Source organism: Aotus nancymaae, unplaced genomic scaffold (assembly GCF_030222135.1).
Source record: "Aotus nancymaae isolate 86718 unplaced genomic scaffold, 86718_ANA_hifiasm-v0.15.2.pri h1tg000014l, whole genome shotgun sequence".
In the NCBI taxonomy this organism is placed as follows: Eukaryota; Metazoa; Chordata; class Mammalia; order Primates; family Aotidae; genus Aotus; species Aotus nancymaae.
In genome coordinates this window covers 41,540,870-41,564,966 of record NW_026988425.1, presented here as the reverse complement: position 1 = coordinate 41,564,966, position 24,097 = coordinate 41,540,870, and the positions used below count along the sequence as shown (strand labels likewise).

At 39.1% G+C, this 24,097-nt stretch overlaps 1 protein-coding gene across 2 annotated transcripts in view; it reads right to left on the bottom strand.

Annotated features, from left to right (window-relative positions):
• The window catches only part of GHR (growth hormone receptor), a 302,533-nt gene that overhangs the window by 26,265 nt on the left and 252,171 nt on the right, over positions 1 to 24,097 (bottom strand). For both annotated transcript variants that reach the window (XM_012433845.2, XM_012433844.3), the window contains exons 4-6: positions 11,298 to 11,427; positions 5,140 to 5,312; positions 480 to 658 (exon numbers count right to left, since the gene is read on the bottom strand). In XM_012433845.2, coding sequence (XP_012289268.1) covers positions 480 to 658; positions 5,140 to 5,312; positions 11,298 to 11,427 — 482 coding nt within the window. The remainder of the gene's footprint in view (positions 1 to 479; positions 659 to 5,139; positions 5,313 to 11,297; positions 11,428 to 24,097) is intronic.

The following is a 24,097-nucleotide window of genomic DNA, read 5'->3' as shown; positions in this document are numbered from 1 at the left end:
GTAACAAAACATCATTCTAAAACCTCTAAGAAACAAATGCCCTCCCTCTGTTTTTCTGTAGAAACATATGAATTTATTTTAATGGGAGTCTTCTGAGCAGCAGCAACTAAAATCATGGGAAACTATTTGGCCATAGTGTACTGTTGACTTTGATCACAAACTTTCCCATTTTTAGCCACATCCCCAAAGACAGCTAAGTGGTCAGTCTATAATTTTACTCTAAGTTAAACAGGACAGCAAGAATGAGTGGAGAAATAGTTTTCTTTCCCTTCCACAGGCTTCCATGTATACATAAACATCTCCTGTCTTACAGAATTTCAAGATAATATTTTACCTATTAAATCATGTTTTCTCAAATAAGAAATTATGAAGCATACAACATGGACTTGTGGTATTAGGTCAAAGGAAAGTCTAATGATAAATGAGAGAGAGTGTGCTGAAATAGAAAAGTCAAAGTGTAAGGTGTAGTGACATCTTACCATTTTCCACTGAGTTTCATTTACTTCTTTGTATTGAAGTTCATACTCCAGAACCATCCATCCTTTCTGAGTATCTGCATTGGTTGGTGCTTCCCATCTCACTTGTATGTCTGCATGAACCCCAGTTAAACTGATGTTCAGTAAAGTCCAGTTGAGGGCAATGGGTGGATCTGGTTGCACTGTGCAATTCAACAGATCATTAGTACACAGACAGACACAAGTCAGTATTAATGGAAGGCATTCTTCTCAAAAGAACAAATTACTTTCTACATTTTTAAATCATTCATACTCTTATTTCTTCCAATATTTTTCTTATTATAACTTTCACTTTGTAAGAGAGTCACATTTTTTACTCAAGGATGGTCTTTTAACTTTTAAATAAGCCCTTAAAAAATTCCTTTTGGAGTCAAAAATCTAATAACTATTTTCAAGATCTGCCATATTTTATATTCCTTTTTGTTCTGATATCATAAATGCATTGGGATTTTGGCAAAGGAATTCATTTTCACTTGAAACTGAAAAGACAGTCAAAAAGACCTACAGAATTTAGACATGGATCTGCTTTGGAACTAGGGGTAGAGAAATCTTTTTGCTTTCAACCATGTATGGCCTGGAGGCAGAGACCGTGTTTTACTCATTTCTGTGTTGCCACTCATACAGTCTTCCTGCACACTCTGCTAATGCTCCTTAGCTTTGTGGTCTTCCTAGCCACATGTGATACTTTCTTCTGACATAAGAAGGAAGAAGGCATTATGTTACTCTCTTAAATGGTGATGATTCAGTGTTTTCTGCCTTTTTTCTTAACTGTGAACAACTTGAAACATTGTTTTTCTCAGGTTCTACTGATTACATACTCAGGAAAATTTGTTGCATTCTGCTTATTAGGACCTCAAAGACCACAATTTCTCAGAGGCTGATGAAGAAAAATGTAGATTCAAAGCTAGAAACTATATTTAAATTTATATTCTAGATAGTTCCCAGTAATTTATTGCTAGTTGGATCTCATTACTGAGGGTTTCGAAAATCACTTGCAGATACAGAGTAAAATTTACTCTTTTTTTTGCCATATATAGTAGGTCACTTAGAGTGTTGCAAAGTGTGCATCCCTAGGGTTGACTGGAGATAAGTCTACAGATATACACTGTGAGGAGCTCTTACTGGCTGTCACATCTGGTGGCCAAAGGGGGAAGCTCTTGTGTGCACCGACAGTGAAAACAGACCTCATGGGGGAGGAGTATGCTGTTACCCACTGTGGGGTCGACACCACTTTTTTAAAAACAGGGAGAGTCAAAATTTGACGAATCATGACTACATTTTGAAAATTAAATTGGAAGGATATGCAAAATGGTCAAACTACATATGCCAATATAATGGCAGTAATTCCTCACCCTTCTGGGTTTGTTGGGGATTCAGGAATCCTGAAAACAAAAGCTTAACCCTTTAAAGTAACCAAACTATAGAAATGTTTTTAAAGGAAGATTTTCTATAACTTATTACTTATGCTGCATTTGAAAAATAGAGGATATGCGACAAGGTCCTTTTGGAAAAGGCTTGGTACCACCATTACAGGCATAACAATGGCCTCTCCTTTACCGTTATACATACATCCACAGGCTGTATTGACAACTCCTGTGAAATATTTTAAAATATCTGAAACTTAATATATCCCCAAACAAACTCTTGCTCTTCCTCTCCAAAACCTGCTCTCCTTTCCTCTTTCCCATCGCTGTTAACGAGGACTCAATTCCTACAGTTGTTCAGGATAAAAACAATAAACTCGTCCTTGGCTCATCTTTTCCTCATTAATCCTTAGTCCCTCAGCTGTACTTTCAAGATATAACAGAATCCAACCACATCTCACCACCTGCACCTCTATAACCTGGTCTTAGCCGTTAACTTTTTCACTCTTCTTGCTGCATTTGTCTCTCCACTATTCTCCTTTGGTCTTTGTCCCCTCCAGTCTATTCTCCAGGCAATCCTCAAGCAAACTGACACAGTGATTACTAACACCTACATTAGATCACATCACTCATCATATAAAACCCTCCAAAGGCTTCCTACCTCACTCCAAGTGAAAACCAAAGTCGTTACAATGGTTGTGTGGATTTGACTGTCCTGTCTGTGGAATTTGATCTCATGCCAGTCTCCTCACTCACTCTGTGCCCACTCCACCACCTGCCTGCTGTTCCTTGAGTGAGGAAAGGCATGCTCCTACTTTGGGGTCTTTCCTCTGGCTGTGCCTCCTTGCTAAAATGCTGTTCCCTGAGACACACACATAATTATTCTCTCCAATTCTTCTTTATTCAGATGCCACTAACTCAGGGATGCCAATGCTGAAAACCCTATTTAACACTGCAACCTCTCCAACACTCCTACCCTCCTTTCCTACATTTCTCCATAGCATTGTTGCTTTCTACCCTCACTGAAATTAAATCACACCAGAGAAGAAAGTTTCTATCCCCATCCTAGAGAACACTGATTGGCCTGAGGGAAGAACATAATGAATATTTGCTGAATGAATTGAATGAATGACAAATGTCTAACTAACATAGTACTTTAAGTCCAGAGAACAGCCCTGTGAGGTAGTACCATATATATATATAACAGACGAGGAAGCTGAGGCTTGTAATGATTGACACCTTTCTCAAGATCTACTAGGGTTACCTTAGTTCTTTGTTCTCGTTCACTCTCAGCACCTCCCCCCACAACAACTGTGCTAATTGTAACTGCCTGTCATAATCTTTTTCCTTGATCATCTCAGTCTTTTAACCTCTTCTACCTCTAGTCCATCCCACTCCATCTATGTTCCACATTGCAACAAGATTATTTGCTCCGAGGCATTAATAATGCAACAAATGGCACTGCATAGTCTCAAGAGTAAGAGCATGGATGCTGAGGTTCAAATCACAGCTCTACCTACTAGCTGTTTGACTTGAACTAGTCCTTCAGCTGCTCTGCACCTCGGTTTTGTTGTCCGTAAGGTGCAGATTGCAAAAGATGGTTTTTATACCTGACGTGGTAAGACTTCTGTGATTATTAGCTACTACTATCCTCAAGTCATTTACCTATTTAAATATCATCAAAGGTACCTCATGACAGTTAAGTCCAAATTCCTTTTTGGGGCACAAAAGACTACTGATGATTTCTACAGCTGACTAGGAGGGCTTCCTAACTGCACCCAAGTCCTTGAACATGTGCTGTTTGTTACTGTTGGAGTAGTTACTGAAAGGCACTGTCCACTGTGGTACCTGACAACACTCATGCTTTTGACCACTGTGGGTCACCACTTTTTTAAAAATAGGGAGAGTCCAATGCCTGTTCAGAGGTAACTAAACTATCACCATCTCTGTGCAGCCCTTCCTCATCCTTCAGGTCTAGTCAATCATTCATGCATTTAGCCACCACCTTTGCAGCTCTGCATTCCACACATTTCCAGGCTAACACCTATCACACTAAACTGTAATTATTTGTGAACATGCCTGACTCCCCTCCTCGACCGTATCATACTTATTCCATAACCACCCCCACCAGAACAGTGCCTGACACATGACAGTTGCTCAGTGAAAGTCAGCCAGGTAAATGAGTAGGACAGGCTATTGGTAGAGAACAGGGCTAGAATATGGGTTTTAAAACAGTATTCTTGCTACTCTCCTATTCTGCTATCTCATCTAGTTTCAGCTCAACAGCCATACCCACTGATGTAAGGACGCATACTAAATTGCCTTTCCAAAGCAATCTGGTTACCTGCACTGCTTGATACAGTTCTCTTAATTTTCTCCCTTAAAGTCAGGTTATTAGATTTTATTTGTTTCTATCTGTAACTTCTAGCCACATACTCATACGTCTTCCAGTCTGCTGATGCCTAGAAAACCACATAAAAGAGCAACACATTTGGGAGAAGCAACAAAGAATTCCTATAAGCAACAAATGAGCTTTTATGGATAGATTTTGAGGCGCCAATTTCAGCTACACAAAGTCCTTCTTGGATTCTTTCTCTTTTACTGTTGACACTATTATGGTGTAAACATGAACACTCTAATTACAGTTTGCTTTGTTTCCACCATGTGTCCATATGATGGGCAAAGGAGCCTCTCTTTGGATCTTTCACTTAGTTCACTGAGCTGATAGTCTCCAGTGTTTGTTCTGAGATCCTATAAACATGTCTTTAAAGTGACTGTGGCTGCTTTGCAAATGTAACATTCCAGAATGATTGTGCTTTGTGATAAAGCAAATCTAGGCTTTGATTATAGCAGTGGTAGAGGTCAAAGGCCAACATATTTCAGTGAACCTGAATATAATCATCCTATCAAATAATTAGGAAATAAGAAATCCTAAGAATACATTAAGTTCACCCTTTGCAGTAGTAGATAAAAACACAACCCAGCTTCAAAGATATCCTAAAAGAAAACACTCCACAAGGTTCCTATTCTTTTTCTTCGCAACATTTACTGCCAGGCTGCTTTATGTTAAAGTCAACTTAAGCGCCCCCTGCCCTTTTCCTCTTGTTCACCAGCTGATCCCATCTCCTGTAAAACAGATCTCCATGTATCTATAGAACATGGTTACAACGTCTTCCTATTTGATCATACTTGGACATTGCAGGCTTCTCCATCTATTTAGTCTAAAACTATGGCAAATGAAACACAAACCTGTGATTTACCTATTTGGTTAACAGAGAAACAGTTTTCATCCACTGTACCACCATTGCTAGTTAGCTTGATACAGTAAGGTATCCAGATGGAGGTAAACGATGAGTTAAAGTAACAGCTGTTTTCCCCAGCAGAAACATAATCAGGGCATTCTTTCCATTCTTGAGTCTCTTCTTCAGTGTTCCTAAAAGGGAGGGTTAAAAAGATTAATTGTTCCAAAAATCATGCTTAAGTCCAAGTAAGTTGCTTGATAGTCCGATTCAATAAATTGGAACACAAATATTTTGTGAAGAAGTATTTTAGCAACACCATTCATGAGACGTATCACATTGGTGGACAACATCATCAGTGTCTAAAGATGGTTATGAGGCCATTTGGTACTTTTGCCTATGGAAAAAGCTTTTGTTTATTGAATGCAATCTTTATTTATGCCTGCTCATAAATTGATTCCTATGGTAGGTACTTTAATATCCCTGTTCTATAGATGAAGGTTCTGAGACTTAGGGACATTTAAAAAATGTTCATTAAAACAGTACAGAGAGTCACCCCACAAACTAGAGAATCCCAGAGAACAGTGAAGGTTTAGACCTGGCTGCTTCCCCAATCTATGGTAGAAGAAACTGAGGAGACAAACCGATGTGTGCTCCAGGCAGAGTGATGCATTGTATCCAGCACCAACACTGTGCAGATATAAAGATAAGTAAGATTTGGTCCCCTAATTTCAGGCTAAAAGAAGACGCAGAAATTCCCATCTGAGTAGTTTTTTGGGTTTCTCATATTCATTCCATTGATATTTAATGAGAATTGATTATGTCTAGAACATGATGCCAGACACTATGGGGGATTCATAGATGTTTAAGGAATTCCTCCTGCCTCAGAAGGAAGGAGTAAAAAATGGTATTACAAAGTAATATGGGTAAGTGCTCATTAGTAGTGCTCTTTAGGTCCCTTAAAAGTTCAGAAGAGGGAATGATTGCTCTGGCTCTTCATGGAAGGCTTCAAGGTGGAGGTGTGTTTTAAGCATTCTTGAAGGACGGGTAAAAGTTTAATAGATGGCAATACGGCAAGGAAGGGAGGAAACAGAGAGGTTAAAGGGATTAAGGTAAGGAAGTATGGGCATGACTGTGCTATGGGGAGCAAGAGGCAATGAAATGATGGGAAAATTTTCTTAAATTAGAATTGCTACTTGGGTGAGGTAATTCATTAACCCCCTATCATTCAGTAGCCTGTTAGCTGAGAAGATAATTTATAAGTCAAAGGGACATAAAACCATGGAATCTGTGGTTGTGGATAATGAGGTAGGAATGGCCCTGTGCAGGCAGAGGCACCCGTGGCTTGCAGGCCAGACTGCGGAGGTTTGGGACCATCCCTCTGTGGGATGGGTGCTGGGCAGCAGTGGACAATGAAGACACAGCAGGCTGTGGGGAAGGCAGGGCCTGGAAGGAAGGGATGCAAAGTTGGGACAAAATGCATATTTCCTTCTTATAGCTATTTCTCAGGCTGGTCTGCTTGGTACTAGGAAAAAACTTGTGTAGTATCAGGGAGTCCTTGAGACAGCTGCTCCTCAGCTATTGGAAGGAAATTGGGATTAAAATGGCAGAGACTCCAGGGTCTGAGACAGTGAAATGCTGCTTTGGTTGAGATTCTTAAAAGTTGCATATGCTGGTCGGGCACAGTGACTCATGCCTGTAATCCCAGAACTTTGGGAGGCTGAGGCAGGTGGATTATGAGGTTAGGAGTTTGAGACCAGCTTGGCCAACATGATGAAACCCCATCTCCACTAAAAATACAAAAATTAGCTGGGTGTGGTGGCTTGTGCCTGTAATTCCAGATATCCAGTGAGCTGAGGCAGGAGAATTGCTTGAACCTGGGAGGCAGAGGTTGCAGGGAGCCAAGACTGCACCATTGCACTTCAGCCTGGGCAACAGAGCAAGACTCTATCTACAAAAAAAAAAGTTGCATAGGCTTGAATGAGAGACAGATTCATCTGTAATGCAAAAAGTAAGTGGGCAAAGGGCAGAAGAAAAGATAAGATGTGTTTATGTGTATGTGTGTGTATGTATGTGTGTCTATATTTAGAGTCAGAAGAAAAATATTAAAAAAATTAGGAGTAGTAGGTGGTTCATTGAATTATAGTATGCTTAATTTGATATTTAATTTCAAACTAAATAAGAGTGCATTAAAGAGAGTAGTTGTAAGATGATTACCCAGAAAATGAGGCTTTCACACAATAGAGGGGATATCAAATGTATTTAGCATAAGTGATAGTAAAAAAGTTAGAAAACTCAAAGTATTAAGATGTTCCCAAGTGTAGATAGTGCTTAGTAGGTTTGGATTTCTAAAAGGAGATTAGCTCTTTCATGGTTCACAGAATTTCTCAACAGTGGCATTTCAGTACCTTGGTACCCATTAGGACTGTGTAAAAAACTCTGTTTAGATTATCCCAAATCCATGAACTCCACAGGACAAACAAAGCATTTATTTTAAGCATGATGGATCAGGAACAGCTAGTTCAAAACACAACTTCCAACCTCTTTCTTCATGAACCGATATCGAATTTCGTTTTAAATAAATATTTAAAACTTATATTTTTAAACTCAAATGTAGACAAGAACCCAAATGAGCTCATAAAACAGACGCTGTGTCACCTGTCCTCACTGGGTTGAATGTCTCTACAGATGACCAAAATCAGTTTATGGAAGGTACCCTTGGCTCTTACTCCCAAAAGTTACGTGGTTCAGGTTTGCTCCCAGACTATCTTGTGAAATGGAAGGCGTAAGAACCATAGAAAGAGACTATTATTAAAAATAAGAATAAAGAGCAGACTAAGCTTCATTTAGTTTGTCATCTAAAGACAACCAATTGGAAAAGAAATAATAAAAATAAAACATCATTTATGTTTTAAGAGCAGCTGTTTTTATGACAGAAGGCTCATGTGTTTTTGGCTTTAAATTTAACTCTTTTGTTTAAGAAAAATAAAAGTAATAGTGCCCTTTATTCCTACTAATTTTCCACACAATCTTGCATAGAAAATGAAATTTCTCTTAAGACCAGGGTAATTTTTGAAGGGGGTTGAATGGGTATGGAAGAGGTAGGGAATATAGCCTTAAGGACTAAGTGTTCATATGCCCACTTCCTTTAAAAACACAGCATTTACATGCAAGGAGCTGAGAGCAGAGCAGCTCCAACATGCTTCCCAGAGCCTCCTTTTGCCATGCCTGTGATTTGCATTCATCCTGAGTGCCCTGCAAGCTCAGAGGCTGAATTTGGCACTATTGCCATCACAGGATGGCAGAGACTATTTTGGGTCAGGTGCCCTAACATGCGGAGGCTGCCTCTTCTGCCAGCTACCTGGCAAGGGGCAGAGCCAGGCAAAACACCCATCTGCCTGTAGGGCTGTGCCTGAACTGTCCTGTTGACAGTCTGACGTGTTCACATTCCGTTGTGCTTTAGATACTCAGGCCAGTAAACTGAAACAACTGCATTGCCCTTCTCTGCTCTTTTCTGTCTTCACTGCCTCTGGTTTTGGATAAAATCATCTCACAGTTTTATTTCTGTGTCAGGATGTGAAGCATATTTCTATAGTTTCAGGAGTTGCCTAGCAACTGAGTTCTAAATAACAATGACAAGAGTCAGAAAGTGCATTTGTATTGTCCTCTTTGTGAAGTGGGCAATGAGAAGTCAAATTTATTTGTACACTTATTAGTCTATTCCAGTCCTGATCCTCCTAATCCCTCAGTTCTACTCTTCTCAGACAAACTGGGCTGTGGGCTTATGGTAGTTTGGCTAAGATATTCAAAATAGTTGTATTTTATAGAAACAAACACAAAAATCTAATTTTGTAAGTTTGGGTTGGCACTTAATCATGAGGGTGTACTTATTCCCCTGGGACTCCAAACACTACCAGGGCAAAAACGAAGACATCCTTCTGAATATGTCTGAAATTCTCCCTCTACCCAGTCACACGTTCAGCAGCTTCCCTGCTAGTATAGATCCTGGGTTTGAACCAGGGATGCTTAAATGACTGGGATGTACATAAGATGCCTGTAGATAGTTATATGGCCCTGATTGTGAGGACAAGGGACATATGTTTATGAAATCTTCATTCCTTTGGATTTGTCTTTTTGCTCATTTCAAATTTGGTAAATATAGAGGTAGCAAAAAATTATTTTCATAAAGTGGACGCACTTTAAGAGTTTATTCTGGTACTTTTCTCTACAGTTTGGCTAATTGTGCTCGTACAAATTGAGCTGGCTCTCTGAGATAAAGCATGAACATCGCACCACGTCTCCTTCTCTCTTTTTCTTTATTTACAAATAACATAATGAATTCTACACATTTAAAAAGTGTTATCAGACATTCTAGCTTCATGTCTGAATGCATTTATAGAAACCAGCTTTGTTTACTGGCGCCACTCTCTCTGTGGCGTCAGCCTTAAGGAAACATATAGTATACTTGGTGCCCAAACACTTCATCTTCACTTCACTTCATCTAAGAGAGCTCTCTTACACTGAAAGGTGGGGAGGGTCCTCAAAGTACTTTTTATCTCCAAATTAAGCTGCAGCTCTGTATTAAAATGGCCATATACCAATAATTACACTAATTATAATAATTTATAGTATAAATGGTCTTAATACCACTTATAGTCATCTTTATAGTCCGGGAACTGGAATTATACATCATAATTATTTAAAATTATCATTATAGTACCAAAAGAACACCAGCTACCATTTACTGAGTATTTATTACGTGTTAAGTACTGTGCTAAGTATTTTTCATGAGTTTTCTAAGACAATCCTCACAAGAAGCCATGAGGCAGGTCCATTATCTCCTTTTTGCAAATGAGGAGGCTTAGTTGTACACAAACTGGTTAATTTCTCAAATATTCCTTGGTGAGAAAGTGCAAAATTACACTGAAGTGCAGGTTTGTTGGCTCTGAGCTCATATCCCTAAGTGCTGGCTGCATCTTCCTTCCCTTTCCCAGCTCCTCTGTGGGATAGACATCATCCTCTGACTAACGAACAACTTGAGCCAAGGATAAAGGGTCCTCACTAACCCTGCATCTTGGCTTAGGTCTTCTCTGAGTTGGGTGGAAAAGAAGAGATAATGAAGAGTTTAAGCCTAAAATGGAAAAAAAGTAAAAATATACAGAATAAGAGTAAACAAAAATGAAAATAATACCAGGTGAAGGGGAAGAAATAAACAACTTGGGTGGTACCTATATTGAGAGGTCTTTGTTTCATCCTTCTTCTACTATTTTAGAGTGTCATTGGTAAAAATGAAAAAGTACTACAGTCTTTTATTAAATATATTTAAGAGACATAGTGTATTATCTGCCTAGAAACCAAGTTGCATCTTTAAAACATACATCTTTTCAAAAAACACCTATAGTTTTCCACCACAAATAAAGTAAAATTCAAAGCCTTGCCCTTGCCTACGAGCTTTGGCATAGTCTGTCCCTAAGTAACTCTCTGATTCTTTCCCATATCACTATCCTCACTTCCAATCTTGTGACTTCAGTGCTAGCCTTTATCTTCCCTCAAATATGCCAAGACTGCCTCAGGGACTTTGTATGCAATTTCCTCTGCCTGGATAGCCTTTCCCCCAGATATTCATGTGGCCAGTCCCATTTCACTTACGTCTCTGGTCTAGGGCACCACAATAGAGAGGTCTCCTAGGACCACCCATTTCAATATCACTCAAGCCTCTTATACACACTCTCATCCACATGCACATGCCCATGTGTATCCATACACACTCACGCACACTTTGACACACTCTCATACACATACACACACTCCCACACATATACACACACTCCCACACACTGCTGATATGCTGCTTTCTGGCTTTATTTTTCTTAATAACCTATATTACTAGCTGACATTTTATTCAATTTTTATTGTCTGTCTCCCTGTGTTGGAAGAAAATCTCCCTGAGACCAGGGATTTTTGTCTTTTTGTAATCACTGCTATATCTCCAGTGCCTAAAATAGTACTCAGCACATAGGATGGTCTTGATTAATGTTTTTTTCAATAAATGAGTGAATGATACTCATTAATTACATAAATCACAACAAATCACTTCCATTCCTACACTACATGTGACTCAGTGTACTTTAGTAGGTACATCCACAGAGAGGAAAATCAGAAAGGCATGAAGGCAGCACCTTCTAGTATAGAACAGCTGTATGGGTCCTGGGCTCTTTAAACCATGACGAACTGCGTCTGTCCAGTGGCATGAAAAAGTCTCTAGCTCAGGTGAACGGCACTTGGTGAATTTAGCCTTCTTAGAAGAATCTGCAGAATGAAAAGAAAAGGCAAGGCATGAAATTAGGTGGGCTATATATGATCCTAATGAGACACATATTTAAAGTGTGTAAAGAAACTACTGGGATGAAGCCAGTATATTCTGTGTCTAGGAGGTGATGTTGATGTCTTCCAGAAAAGTTTTTTTCCTGGGTCATAGTTTTAGAGCCTGTTGCTTGCCAGTGTCAGGCCTTGATCCAAGAGACAAACCATTTTGTCTTTTATTTCAAGCATTTCTTAGGGCCTGTTTAAGAAACCAGGGCTAGCAATAAGGATGCGGATACACGTAGTTCATCTGGAAGATGATTTCTGGAACTAGGAGTGAGGGACTGGGAAGAGTGGGAAGGAAAGGGAGAACAACTAATTTGTGTGTGTTACTGAGCTAGTTATCACAGTGGCTAATGCGGTCCAGTACCACTGAGGCTCCTCTGAGAAGCTGTGTAGAATATACATCACCACTGTTGTGCAGAAAGATGAGAGGTTAGGACATTTAACTGCCACTCTCAATACCCACTGGTTGAAGTGTGCCTCAGTGATGTTCACCCCCATACAATTCTAGGCTGTACCTGCACATGAGCTGAGGGTCTTTGCTGAGGCAGGCACCTGAACACTCAGGTACACAGTAGCAAGATGTATAGTGGCAAATGGATACCATAGATGATTGTGCTGACATCAGGTAGACGTGGGGGATGTAGTGTGAGCTGAACTGCTGTGATTGTTGTCTCTTTTCTGGGTCTAGGCACCCCGTGAGTCTACCTGGCTCTGGGCTGGTACTGGGGGTTGTCTGCACAGAGTCCTGTCATGTGAACCATCTACAGGTCTCTCAGCCGTGGATATCAGTGCCTGTTCCAGTGGGATGGTGGGGGGGTGGACCACCATAGCATTCACTACAGGGCCATTTTTCTTTTCATGATTTTTGATCCCTGTCTTCTCTCATTCACAGCCTTATGTATTTCCTTCCTTTGAATAACTTGCTTTTAATCAAAAGAATGTGGGAGCATGGAGCAGATGTCAGTTCCATGATTAGGTTATAAAAGATTGAGACTTCTTTCTAACTAGCAGACTGACCCTCTTGCTGGGTTTGATGAAGTAGGCTGCTGTGTGGTGAGACCCATACAGCACAGAACTAAGGGTGGCCTCTGGCCAACACCCAGCAAGAAGCAGAGGCCCTCAGTATAAAAACCCTTGAGGAACTGAATCTTGCCAACAACCATGTAAGTGAGCATGGGAGCCAATCCTTCCGCTTAGCTCCTCCTTAATTACCTCTTGCCCCATCTAGTACCATTGTGCCACTGTGGCTGAAGCATTCCTAAAGTCCAACTCCTTAGTGTCATCTTAAGGCTTTCTGAGAGGAACTGCCATAAACTTAAAATGAGCACCTTTTTCACTATGTCTAAAAATCCTATTAGAATCTTACTTTTTTGTTTCACTACAAAGACAAAAAAAAGACTACTATAGACTCTCAGGTCTTCTCTGATAAGTCAGGAACAGAAAATCATTTCTGAATGAGTAATTTTTCTTGCTTTCTTATGATTTTTAAAGGTTAAACCTAAAGACAGTGTAATTCAACATCGATTTATAGCACCTCTGAAAGGAATTTTGCAATTAAGGGAGCCTATCTTTGTCCCTAAAAGAATTATTACTAAGGGCAATGAGTTAAGTTGGAGTACTCATTTCTGTTAGTGATAATGCTAATGAAATATTAGCATTAATGCTGCTTTGCACTCAAAAATCTAGGCAACAGATTTGGGATTCATTTTCATTTCTTCTTTGGAGACTTTTTTGAAAATAAGGATTTTGATTTGTAGTGATATCTTTAGTTATTATTACTATGTCCTATCATGTTACGTACTACATCATGTTGAACACTTTGCACATATGATCTCATTTAATACTGACCACTTTAGAAGGTGGGTCTTATTTCAATTAAGAAACGGGTGAAACTAGAGGGGAGATAAGTGAGTTTCCCACCTTTACAAAGGTAGCAAAGATGGGATTAAAACACAGGTCCTTGTGATTTCAAGCTAAGCTCTTTGCACTAGCAAAAAATAGTAGCTATTTTGTTCCCCAATCTCTCTTGCTTCTCAAAAAATTCCAACAAGAGAAATGATGAGCTCACATGTTCCCTTAATCAACACTCAGAAATTAGTAACCTGGCATGTCCCAAAAGCAACAATTCCCAACTGTAACTGTACACTGGAATCAAGGGAGGAGCTTAAAAAGTACTGATGCCTTGGTCTGCTCCCAGAGATTTGAATCAACCTGGGATGCAGGCTGGGTACTGTGATTTTTTTAAAGTTCCCCAGGTGCTTGCAAAGCATAGCCCATGTTGAGAACCACTATTGTAGAGAAATAAAGTTAGATGTAAGACTGAGAAGGTGGCTTTCCATATTGTTAGATTCCATGATCAATTCCAGCAGAGATATGTATCAGGAGTGAACATGTGGTGTGAACTCCCAAGAGTCTAGTTCAGGAGGGTGTGGGGAGAATATGATGAATATTGTCACTTCAGAAGAGTACAATGATGTTTTATAATGAATGCTCAAAGAGCTAAGATATTTTAACTATGTGTGCAAAGTAGTACATCCAACTGATACTTTTGCCTAAACTGATAAGACTATAAATTGGCAATAAAAATCAATTAATTAAGAAGTTGTGGCCTGGATCATCATGGCAGATAGGAGGCAGGACTAGATTGCAGCTCTGGACAGAGCAGCATGTGGAGGCTTGCATTGTTAATTTAAGCTCTGGATTGACTGTAAGACCAAACAAGCAATCCTGAGAGGACCCACAGACACTCTCAAGGAAGTGGACTGCTCCTGTAGGACCTGGGAGACACCCCAAATACTGTGAGTGCCCCAACTGTGGAAGTGGAAAAGAGACCCTCCTCTGCTGAACACACACCCCCACTGGAGAAACTGAAGGTGTATTTGTGGGAGAAGTTTCCACTCTTACCTAAAGCTGAGTCAGCTTAGAGAGCTGAGCAAAATACAGAAATAGAAGCAGAAGAAAGGCCCTAGGAGCTTGCTGGGTCCCCAAGAAGCCCACTCTGTTCTGGTACCATGGGGATCCATAGAGAAGATGGCAAGAGAAACAGGGGTAAAACTCCACAGGGAGAAGAAAATCTCTAGCTGAACTTTGTAACAATTTGAATGGGGCAGGAAGCCTCCTGGCCAGAACTTGGGGGAGGGCACAAAGCTAGTGTGCAGATTCCACAAGCAGAGGAAGAACCAAGACCTTTCTTTTGCAGCTGGGAGGCAGGTAGCCTGGGGCAAGTTTTCAAACCCATCTTGCCCACTACCTGGAAATAGACTTGGGGCTGTCATGTGGGGCATGGTGAGAGTGAGACCGGCCCTTTGGTTTGCTTGGGAGGTGGGTGAGGACTGTGACTTCTGGCTTTCTCCCACTTCCCTGACAACCTTCATGACTCAGCAGAGGCAGATATAATCCCCCTAGGTACGTAGCTCCAGTGACCTGGGAATCCTACCCCCATTCCCTGCAAGACCTGCCCAAGGAAAGTCTGAGCTCAACCACACCTAGCCCTGCCCCCACCTGATGGTCCTTCCCTATCTACCTGGTAGCTGAAGACAAAGAGTATATAATCTTGGGAATTATAAAGCCCCACCCACCACCTGTTCCTCTCCATACTACCACAGCTGATGCTATCTGGGAAGTGCCACCTCTTGGCAGGAGGCCAACCAGCACAAAATGGAGCATTAAACCACCCAAGCGAAAGTCCTTTGCACTCCACCCCCCCACCATCCCACTGGAACAGGCACTGGTATCCACGGCTGAGAGACCTGTAGATGGTTCACATGACAGGACTCTGTGCAGACAACCCCCAGTACCAGCCCAGAGCCAGGTAGACTCACTGGGTGCCTAGACCCAGAAAAGAGACAACAATCACAGCAGTTCAGCTCACAGGAAGCCATATCCATAGGAAAAGGGGAAGAGTACTGCATCAAGGTAGCACCCTGTAGGAAAAGAATCTGAACAACAGCATTCAGCGCTAGACCTTCCCTCTGACAGAGCCTACCCAAATGAGAAGGAGCCAGGAAACCAACCCCGGTAATATGACAAAACAAGGTTCTTTAACATTCCCCCCAAAATCACATTAATCTACTAGCAATAGATTCAAACAAACAAAAAAATCCCTGATTTACCTGAAAAAAAATTGAGGAGGTTAGTTATTAAGCTAATCAGGGAGGCATCAGAGAAAGGTGAAGCCCAATGCAAGGAAATCCAAAAAAACAATATAATAAGTGAAAGGAGAAATATCCAAAAAAATAGATAGCTAAAAAAAACCCACAAAAATTCAGAAAACTTTGTATACACTTAAAGAAATGTGAAATGCTCTGGAAAGTCTCAGTAATAGACTTGAACAAGTAGAAGAAAGAAATTCAGAGATTGAACACAAGGTCTTCAAATTAATGCAATCCAACAAAGACAAAGAACAAAGAATAAGAAAATATGAACAAAGCCTCCAAAAAGTCTCGGATTGCCAAACATAAGAATAATTGGTGTTCCTGAGGAAGAAGAGAATTCAAAAGCTTGGAAAACATATTTGGAAAAATAATCGAGGAAAACTTCCTTGACCTTGCTACAGACCTAGATATCCAAATATAAGAAGGACAAGAACACCTGAGCAATTCATCACAAAAAGATCATTGCCTGGGCACGTTGTCATCAGGTTACCAAAAGTTAAGATGAAGATAAGAATCTTAAGAGCTGTGAGATAGAACCACAAGATACCTTATAAAGGAAAACTTGTCAGATTAACAGCAGATTTTGGTTGGGTGCAGTGGCTCACGCCTGTAATCGCAGCACTTTGGGAGGCCCAGACGGGTGGGTCATGAGGTCAAAGATCAAGACCATCCCAGTCAACATGGTGAAACCCCGTCTCTACTAAAAATACAAAAATTAGCTGGGTGCGGTGGCATGCACCTGTAGTCCCAGCTACTCGGGAGGCTGAGCCAGGAGAACTGCTTGAACCAGGGAGGCGGAGGTTGTGGTGAGCTGAGATCACGCCATTGCACTCCAGCCTGGGCAGCAAGAGTGAAACTCCGTCTCAAAAAAAAAAAAAAAAAAAAAAAAAAAAATTAACAGCACATTTCTCAGCAGAAACACTACAAGCTAGAAGGGACTGGGGCCCTATCTTCGGCCTCCTCAAACAAAACAATTATTAGCCAAGAATTTTGTATCCAGTGAAATTAAGCATCATATATGAAGGAAAGATACAGTTGTTTCCAGACAAACAAATGCTGAGAGAATTTACCATTACCAAGCCATCATTATAAGAAATGCTAAAAGGAGCTCTAAATCTGGAAACAAATCCTGGAAACACATCAAAACAGAACCTCTTTAAAGCATACATCATACAGGACCTATAAAACAAAAATACAAGTTAAAAACAAACAACAACAACAAAAAACAAAGTACACAGGCAGCAAAGAGCATGATGAATGTAACGGTACCTCACATTTCAATACTAACATTGAATATAAATGGCCTAAATGTTCCACTTAAAAGGTACAGAACAGCTGAATGGATTAAAAACTCACCAACTAACTATCTGCTGTCTTCAGGAGACTCATCTAACACACAAGGACTCACATAAACTTAAAGTAAAGGGGTGGAAAAGGCATTTCATACAAATGGACACCAAAAGTAAGCAGGGGTATTCTTATATCAGACAAACTTTAAAGCAACAGCAGTTAAAAGAGAAAAAGAGGGACATTATATGATGGTAAAAGGTCTTGTCCAACAGGAAAATATCATAATTGTAAACATATATGCACCTAACACTGGGGCACCCAAAGTTATAAAGCAATTACTAATAGACTTAAGAAATGAGATAGACAGCAACATAGTAATAGTGGGGGACTTCAATACTTCACTGTCAGTACTAGACAGGTCATCAAGACAGAAAGTTAACAACAACAACAACAAAAAATCAGTGCATTTAAACTATACCCTGGAACAAATGAACTTAACAGATATATACGAAACATTTAATCCAACAACCACAGAATATACTTTCTATTCAACAGTGCATGAAACTTTCTCCAAGATAGACCATGTGATAGGACATAAAACAGACATCAACAAATTTAAAAAAATTGAAATTATATCAAGCACTCTCTCAGACCACAGTGGAATAAAACTGGAAATCAACTCTAAAAGGGACCTTCAAAACCAGGCAAATACATGGAAATTAAATAACTTGCTCCCGAATAAGCATTGGTCAAAAAAGGAACTCAAGATGGAATTTAAAAAATTCTTCAGACTGAATGACAATAATGACACAACCTACCAAAACCTCTGGGATACAGCAAAGGTGGTACTAAGAGGAAAATTCATAGCTGGAAACGCATACATCAAAAAGACTGAAAGAGCACAAACTGACATTCTAAGGTCACACCTAAGGAACTAAAGAAACAAGAACAATCCAAACCCAAACCCAGCAGAAGAAAAGAAATAGCCAAGATCAGAACAGAACTAAAGAAAATTGAAACAAAAAAATACAAAAGATAAGTGAAACAAAAAGCCGATTCATTGAAAAGATGAATAAAATTGATAGACCATTAGTAAGATTAACCAAGAAAAGAAGAGAGGAAATCCAAATAACCTCACTAAGAAATGAAACAGAAGATATTACAACTGACATACTGAAATACAAAAGATTATTCAAGGCTATTATGAATGCCTTTATGAATATAAACTAGAAAACCTAGAAGAGATGGATAAATTTTTAGAAAAATACAACCCTCCTACCTTAAATCAGGAAGAATTAGATACCTCGAACAGACCAGTAACAAGCAGCAAGATTGGAGTGGTAACAAAAGAATTACCAACAACAACAAAAAACACCAGGACCAGATGGATTTACACCAGAATTCTACCAGACATTCAAAGAATTGGTACCAAACTTTTGACACTATTCCACATGATAGAGAAGGAAGGAGGCCTCCTAATTCATTCTATAAAGCCAGCATCACCCTAATACCAAACAGGGAAGGACATAACCAAAACAGAAAACTACAGACTGATATCCTTGATGAACAGAGATGCTAAAATCCTAACAAAATACTAACTAACCAAATCCAACAACATTTCAAAAGGATAATCCACGATTATCAAGTGGGTTTCATATCAGGGATGCAGGGATGGTTTAACATATGCAAGTCAATAAATGTGATACACCACATAAACAGAATTAAAAATAAAAATCACATGATCATCTCAATAGATGCTGAAAAAGCATTCTACAAAATCCAGCATCCCTTTATGATTAAAACTCTCAGCAAAATCAGTGTACAAGGGACATACCTTAATGTAGTAAAAGTCATCTATGACAAACCCACAGCCAACATACTACCGAATGGGGAAAAGTTAAAGCATTCCCTCTGAGAACTGGAACAAGACAAGGATGCCCACTTCCACCACTCCTCTTGGACATAATATTGGTAGTCCTAGCCAGAGCAATCAGACAAGAGAAAGAAATAAAGGGCGTTCAAATTGGTAAATAGGAAGTCAAACTGTCACTGTTTGCTGCTGATATGATCGTTTACCTTGAAAACTCTAAAGACTCCTCCAGAAAGCTCCTAGAACTGATAAAAAAAAAATTCAGCAAAGTTTCTGGATACAAGATTAATGTACACAGATCAGTGGCTCTTCTATACACCTACAGCAACTACACAGACAATCAAATCAAGAACTCAACCTCTTTTACAATTGCTGCAACAAACAAATAAACAAACAAACAAAACTTAGGAATATACCTAACAAAAGAGTCGAAAGACCTTGACAAGGAAAACTACAAAACACTACTGAAATAAATCATAGATGATACAAACACATGGAAACACATCCCATGCTCATAGATGGGTATAATCAATATTGTGAAAATGATCATACTGCCAAAAGCAATCTACAAATTCAATGCAGTCCCATCAAAATACCACCATCATTCTTTACAGAATTAGAAAAAAAAAATTCTAAAATTCATATGGAACCAAAAAGGGCCCACATAGCCAAAGCAAGACTAAGCAAAAAGAACAAATCTAGAGGAATCACACTACCTGATTTCAAACTATAGTATAGGGCCATACTCACCAAAACAGCATGGCACTGGTATAAAAATGGGCACATAGATGACCAATGAAACAGAATAGAGAACCTGGAAATAAATCCAAATACATACAGCCAACTGATCTTCTACAAAGCAAACAAAAACATAAAGTGGGAAAAGGACACCCTTTTCAACAAATGGTGCCGGAATAATTGGCTAGCCACATGTAGGAGAATTAAACTGGATGCTCATCTCACCATATACAATAATCAACTCAAGATGGATTAAGAACTTAAACCTAAGACTTGAAACTATAAAAATTCTATAAGATAACATTGAAAAAAACCCTCTAGACATTGGTGTAGGCAAGGATTTCTTTACCAAGAACCCAAAAGCAAATGCAAGAAAAACAAAGATAAATAGCTGGGACCTAATTAAACTAAAGAACTTTCCATGGCAAAAGGAACAGTCAGCAGAATAAACAAAGAACCTACAGAGTGGGAGAAAATCTTCACAATCTATACATCTGACAAAAAACTAATATTTGGAATCTATGACAAAAACAAATCAGTGAAAAAAAAAAAACAATTTATGCAGCCATCAAAAACGATGAGTTCACGTCCTTTGTAGGGACATGGATGAACCTGGAAACCATCATTCTCAGCAAACTGACACAAGAACACAAAGTCAAACACCACATGTTCTCACTCATAGGCAGGTGTTGAACAATGAGAACACATGGACACAGGGAGGGGAGCACTATACACTGGGGTCTGTTGGGGGGAAATAGGGGAGGGACAGCAGGGGGTGGGGAGTTGGGGAGAGATAGCATGGGAGAAATGCTACATATACGTTAAGGGGAGGAAGGCAGCAAATCACTCTGCCATGTATGCACTTATGCAACAATCTTGCATGTTCTTCACATGTACCCCAAAACCTAAAATGCAATAAAAAAAAACATAAATAGACAAGTCTCAAAAGAATATATACAAATGGCCAAAAAACATGAAAAAGTGCTCAACATCACTAATGATCAGGGAAATGCAAATCAAAACCACAATGCGACACCACCTTACTCCTGCAAGAATGGCCATAATCAAAAAATCAAAAAACAGTAAGTAGATCAACATCTGCATGGCGTGCATACAATGATCAGGTAACACTTCTACACTGCTGGTGGGAATGTAAACTAGTACAGCCCCTATGGAAAACTGTGTGGAAATTCCTAAAAGAACTACAAGTGGAACTACCATTTGATCCAGCAATCGCACTACTGGGTATCTACCCAGAGGAAAAGAAGTTATTATTCAAAAAGATACTTGCACATGCATGTTTATAGCAGCACAATTCACAACTGCAAAACTGTGGAACCAAATGCCCATCAACTGAGTGGATAAAGAAACTGTGATATATTTATATGTACAATGCAATACTACTCAGCCATAAAAAGGAATGAATTAATGGCATTTGCAGTGACCTGGATGAGATTGGAGACTATTATTCTAAATGAAGTAACTCAGGAATGGAAAAGCAAACATTGTATGTTCTCACTGATATGTGAGAGTTAAGCTATGAGGACACAAAGGCATAAGAATGATACAATAGATTTTGGGGACTTGGGGAGAAGGGTGGGAGGGTGGCAAGGGATAAAAGACTATAAATACGGTGCAGTGTATACCGCTCGGGTGATGGGTGCACCAAACTCTCACAAATCACCGCTAAAGAACTTACTCATGTGACCAAATACCACCTGTACCCCAATAACTTATGGAAAAAAAAGTTGTTATGCTGGTACTGCTCCTGAAATTGTGTTTAGAAAGCTTGAAAATAATTTTACTAAATTCAAGTTTTTAAAACTAGATGAAACTTGATATTAAGTCTAAACCTACATTTGACAGCGTCAGAGGGAGCTTGGAGACATTGCTGGCTGCCATATATCATCTTAACATGACTGTGACTGTTTTGCTGTTCAGATGGGCTAAGCAGGTTAACGTTGGCTTCCTCCTTCACCATCTAGTAGCTTTCCCCTTGGAGGAAAATTATCTTCTCAGATAGTATATAGAGGTAGGATCTCAAGCAGCTCTTATATACAGAAATATTAATTTGCTTTATTCTCTGTTCTCTCACTGTAGATTTTTTTATGCACAACTCATAACAAAGCAGAAATAACAACCAAATGCAATCACATACAATTTCCCAAAGTTGGCTTGGGGTTTGGGACTAAGAAAGGAGGAAGAGGAGCAACTGGAGAGTGAGGGGAAATTTGGAGGGAGAGGAGTCTTTTTGAAGATAAAGGACAGTCTTCTTCAGAGAGCTCCAGGTAGGGGAGTGAAGGGCACTTAGAAGCTATCTGTCCTTAAATGGAGGACCTCCACTGCACCATGTCCTGTGGACCAGGCACTATCCACAGTCTCTGACACTTTATCTTATTCTTGAACAGAGGGTACGGGACTTAGCTATTTTTCATGGTATGGGGGCTTGAAGAGAAAACCGTGCTCTCTGACCAAAGTGTAACTAAATATTAGCAGTTGACAATTTCTTTTCAAGTAGGGGTGGCAGTAGACAAACATAGGAAAGGAAGAAAACAAAAGAAAACAACAGTTGTTAGCATGATTAAGAAAATCCAGAGCTTTGAGAGGCCAAGTCATATCACTTGAGGCCATGAGTTTGAGATCAGCTTGGGCAACAAAGCAAGACCCTATTTCTAGAAAAATTTTAAAAATTAGTGGGTGTAGTGGTATGTGCCTGTAGTCCTAGCTACTCAGGAAGTTGAGGCAGGAGAACTGCTCGAACCCAGGAGTTCGAAGTTAAAGTAAGCTGTGATCACACCACCGCACTCCAGCCTGGGTGAAAGAGCAAGATTCCATCTCAAAAAACAAAAATGAATAAAAGAAAACCCACCAAATTAAACATGTGCAAAGAGATACTGAAGAAAACAATTTTTATAGAATAGGCAAATGATCTTCAAACATGACTTTAATCCTAAATGAAAAAAGAAATTATAAGACCAAACCAGAGTATGTGGTTATATGGACATTAAAAATGAGAAGGGAAATACTGTAATGTAAGAAAAGCACATTGGATCAAGACTGTGCCCTTTATGGTGGATTTGGGTTCTGCCAAGCAATCTGCATATGCAGTCAAACAAGGGTCAGTTTTAGAAGAGAATAGTTACCGCATGCTCACTCACCCTGATCTGGATAAAGAATGGCTATTATTGAACATAAGCCAAAAGTGAGGAAATACTTATTGTCAATTGAAATCACTTTCATATGTTCTGAGGATTGCATAAGCACGTTGGCCAGGCCAACTGTGGTGAAACTGCAATGTTCCTTTCACAAATAATAAACAAGAGATGGTGGTTGCAGCAGAGCTAGTCTACTTCTTGGACTATGCCTGCATAGGCTTTGGGTAAAATCTTAGGGTGACTGGCCTAAATGTATCAGTTATTTAAAAACACCTTTTGTATTTAGCCTTTATATTTGGTTAAGACAATGTTACAGAATGAAACATGAATGATCTTCGAAGGTTTGATAAGCAAATAAGATGAGAATATGTAATTTTTCCATGAGTGAAATAAGTTACTGCATTCATCATCATTACTTTTCCAAGTCTCCTTCTTAAGCAGGAGCAGAATAATATGACAGCAACTATAACTATTTTGGGGTCTCTGTCCTACACATTTTATATGTAATATAAAACATCTTTAAAAATGAAGTAGGTACTATTATTCTCACTACTGAATAGATGAGGACACTGAGGCACAGAGAAGTAAAATAATTGGCCCAAAGTCACTTGGTTATTAAGTGGTACAGTCTTGATTCCAGCATTCCAACTCAACAGCTGTGATTCAGAATTTGTATTCTTTTTTTTTTTTTGAGACAGAGTCTCACTCTGTCACCAGGCTGGAGTGCAGTGGCGCGATCTCGGCTCACTGCAACCTCTGCCTCCCAGATTCAAGTGATTCTCCTGCCTCAGCCTTCTGAGTAGCGGGGACTACAGGCGTGTGCCACCACACCCAGCTAAATTTTGTATTTTTAGTGAGACAGGGGCTTTCACCATGTTGCCCAGGATGGTCTTGATCTCTTGACCTTGTGATTCGCCTGCCTTGACCTCCCAAAGTGCTAGGATTACAGGTGTGAGCCACTGCAGCCAGCCCAGAATTTGTATTCTTAACCACCATATATATATATATAATTATAATTTATATATATATATTTTAAGTTTAATTATAAATTTAAGTATATTAAAATAATATATTAATAATATAATATAGTGTGTTATTAATATATTAAATATATTAAGTATATTATATATTATATGTTTTAGTATATACTGTATGTTACATAGTATGTAACATACTTATATATAGTATATAATATACTTATATATAATGTATGATTATATACTTAATATATTACTAATTAATATTTGTTTATATATTATATTTATATATTGTTAATATAAATTAAAAACATTAATATATATAACACATATTAATTATTATTATTATTTTTTTTTTAAAGAAAGAAAGAAAGAAAGAAAAAGAATAAAGAAGAGGAGGAAAAAGGAAGAGAAAAAGAGAGAGAG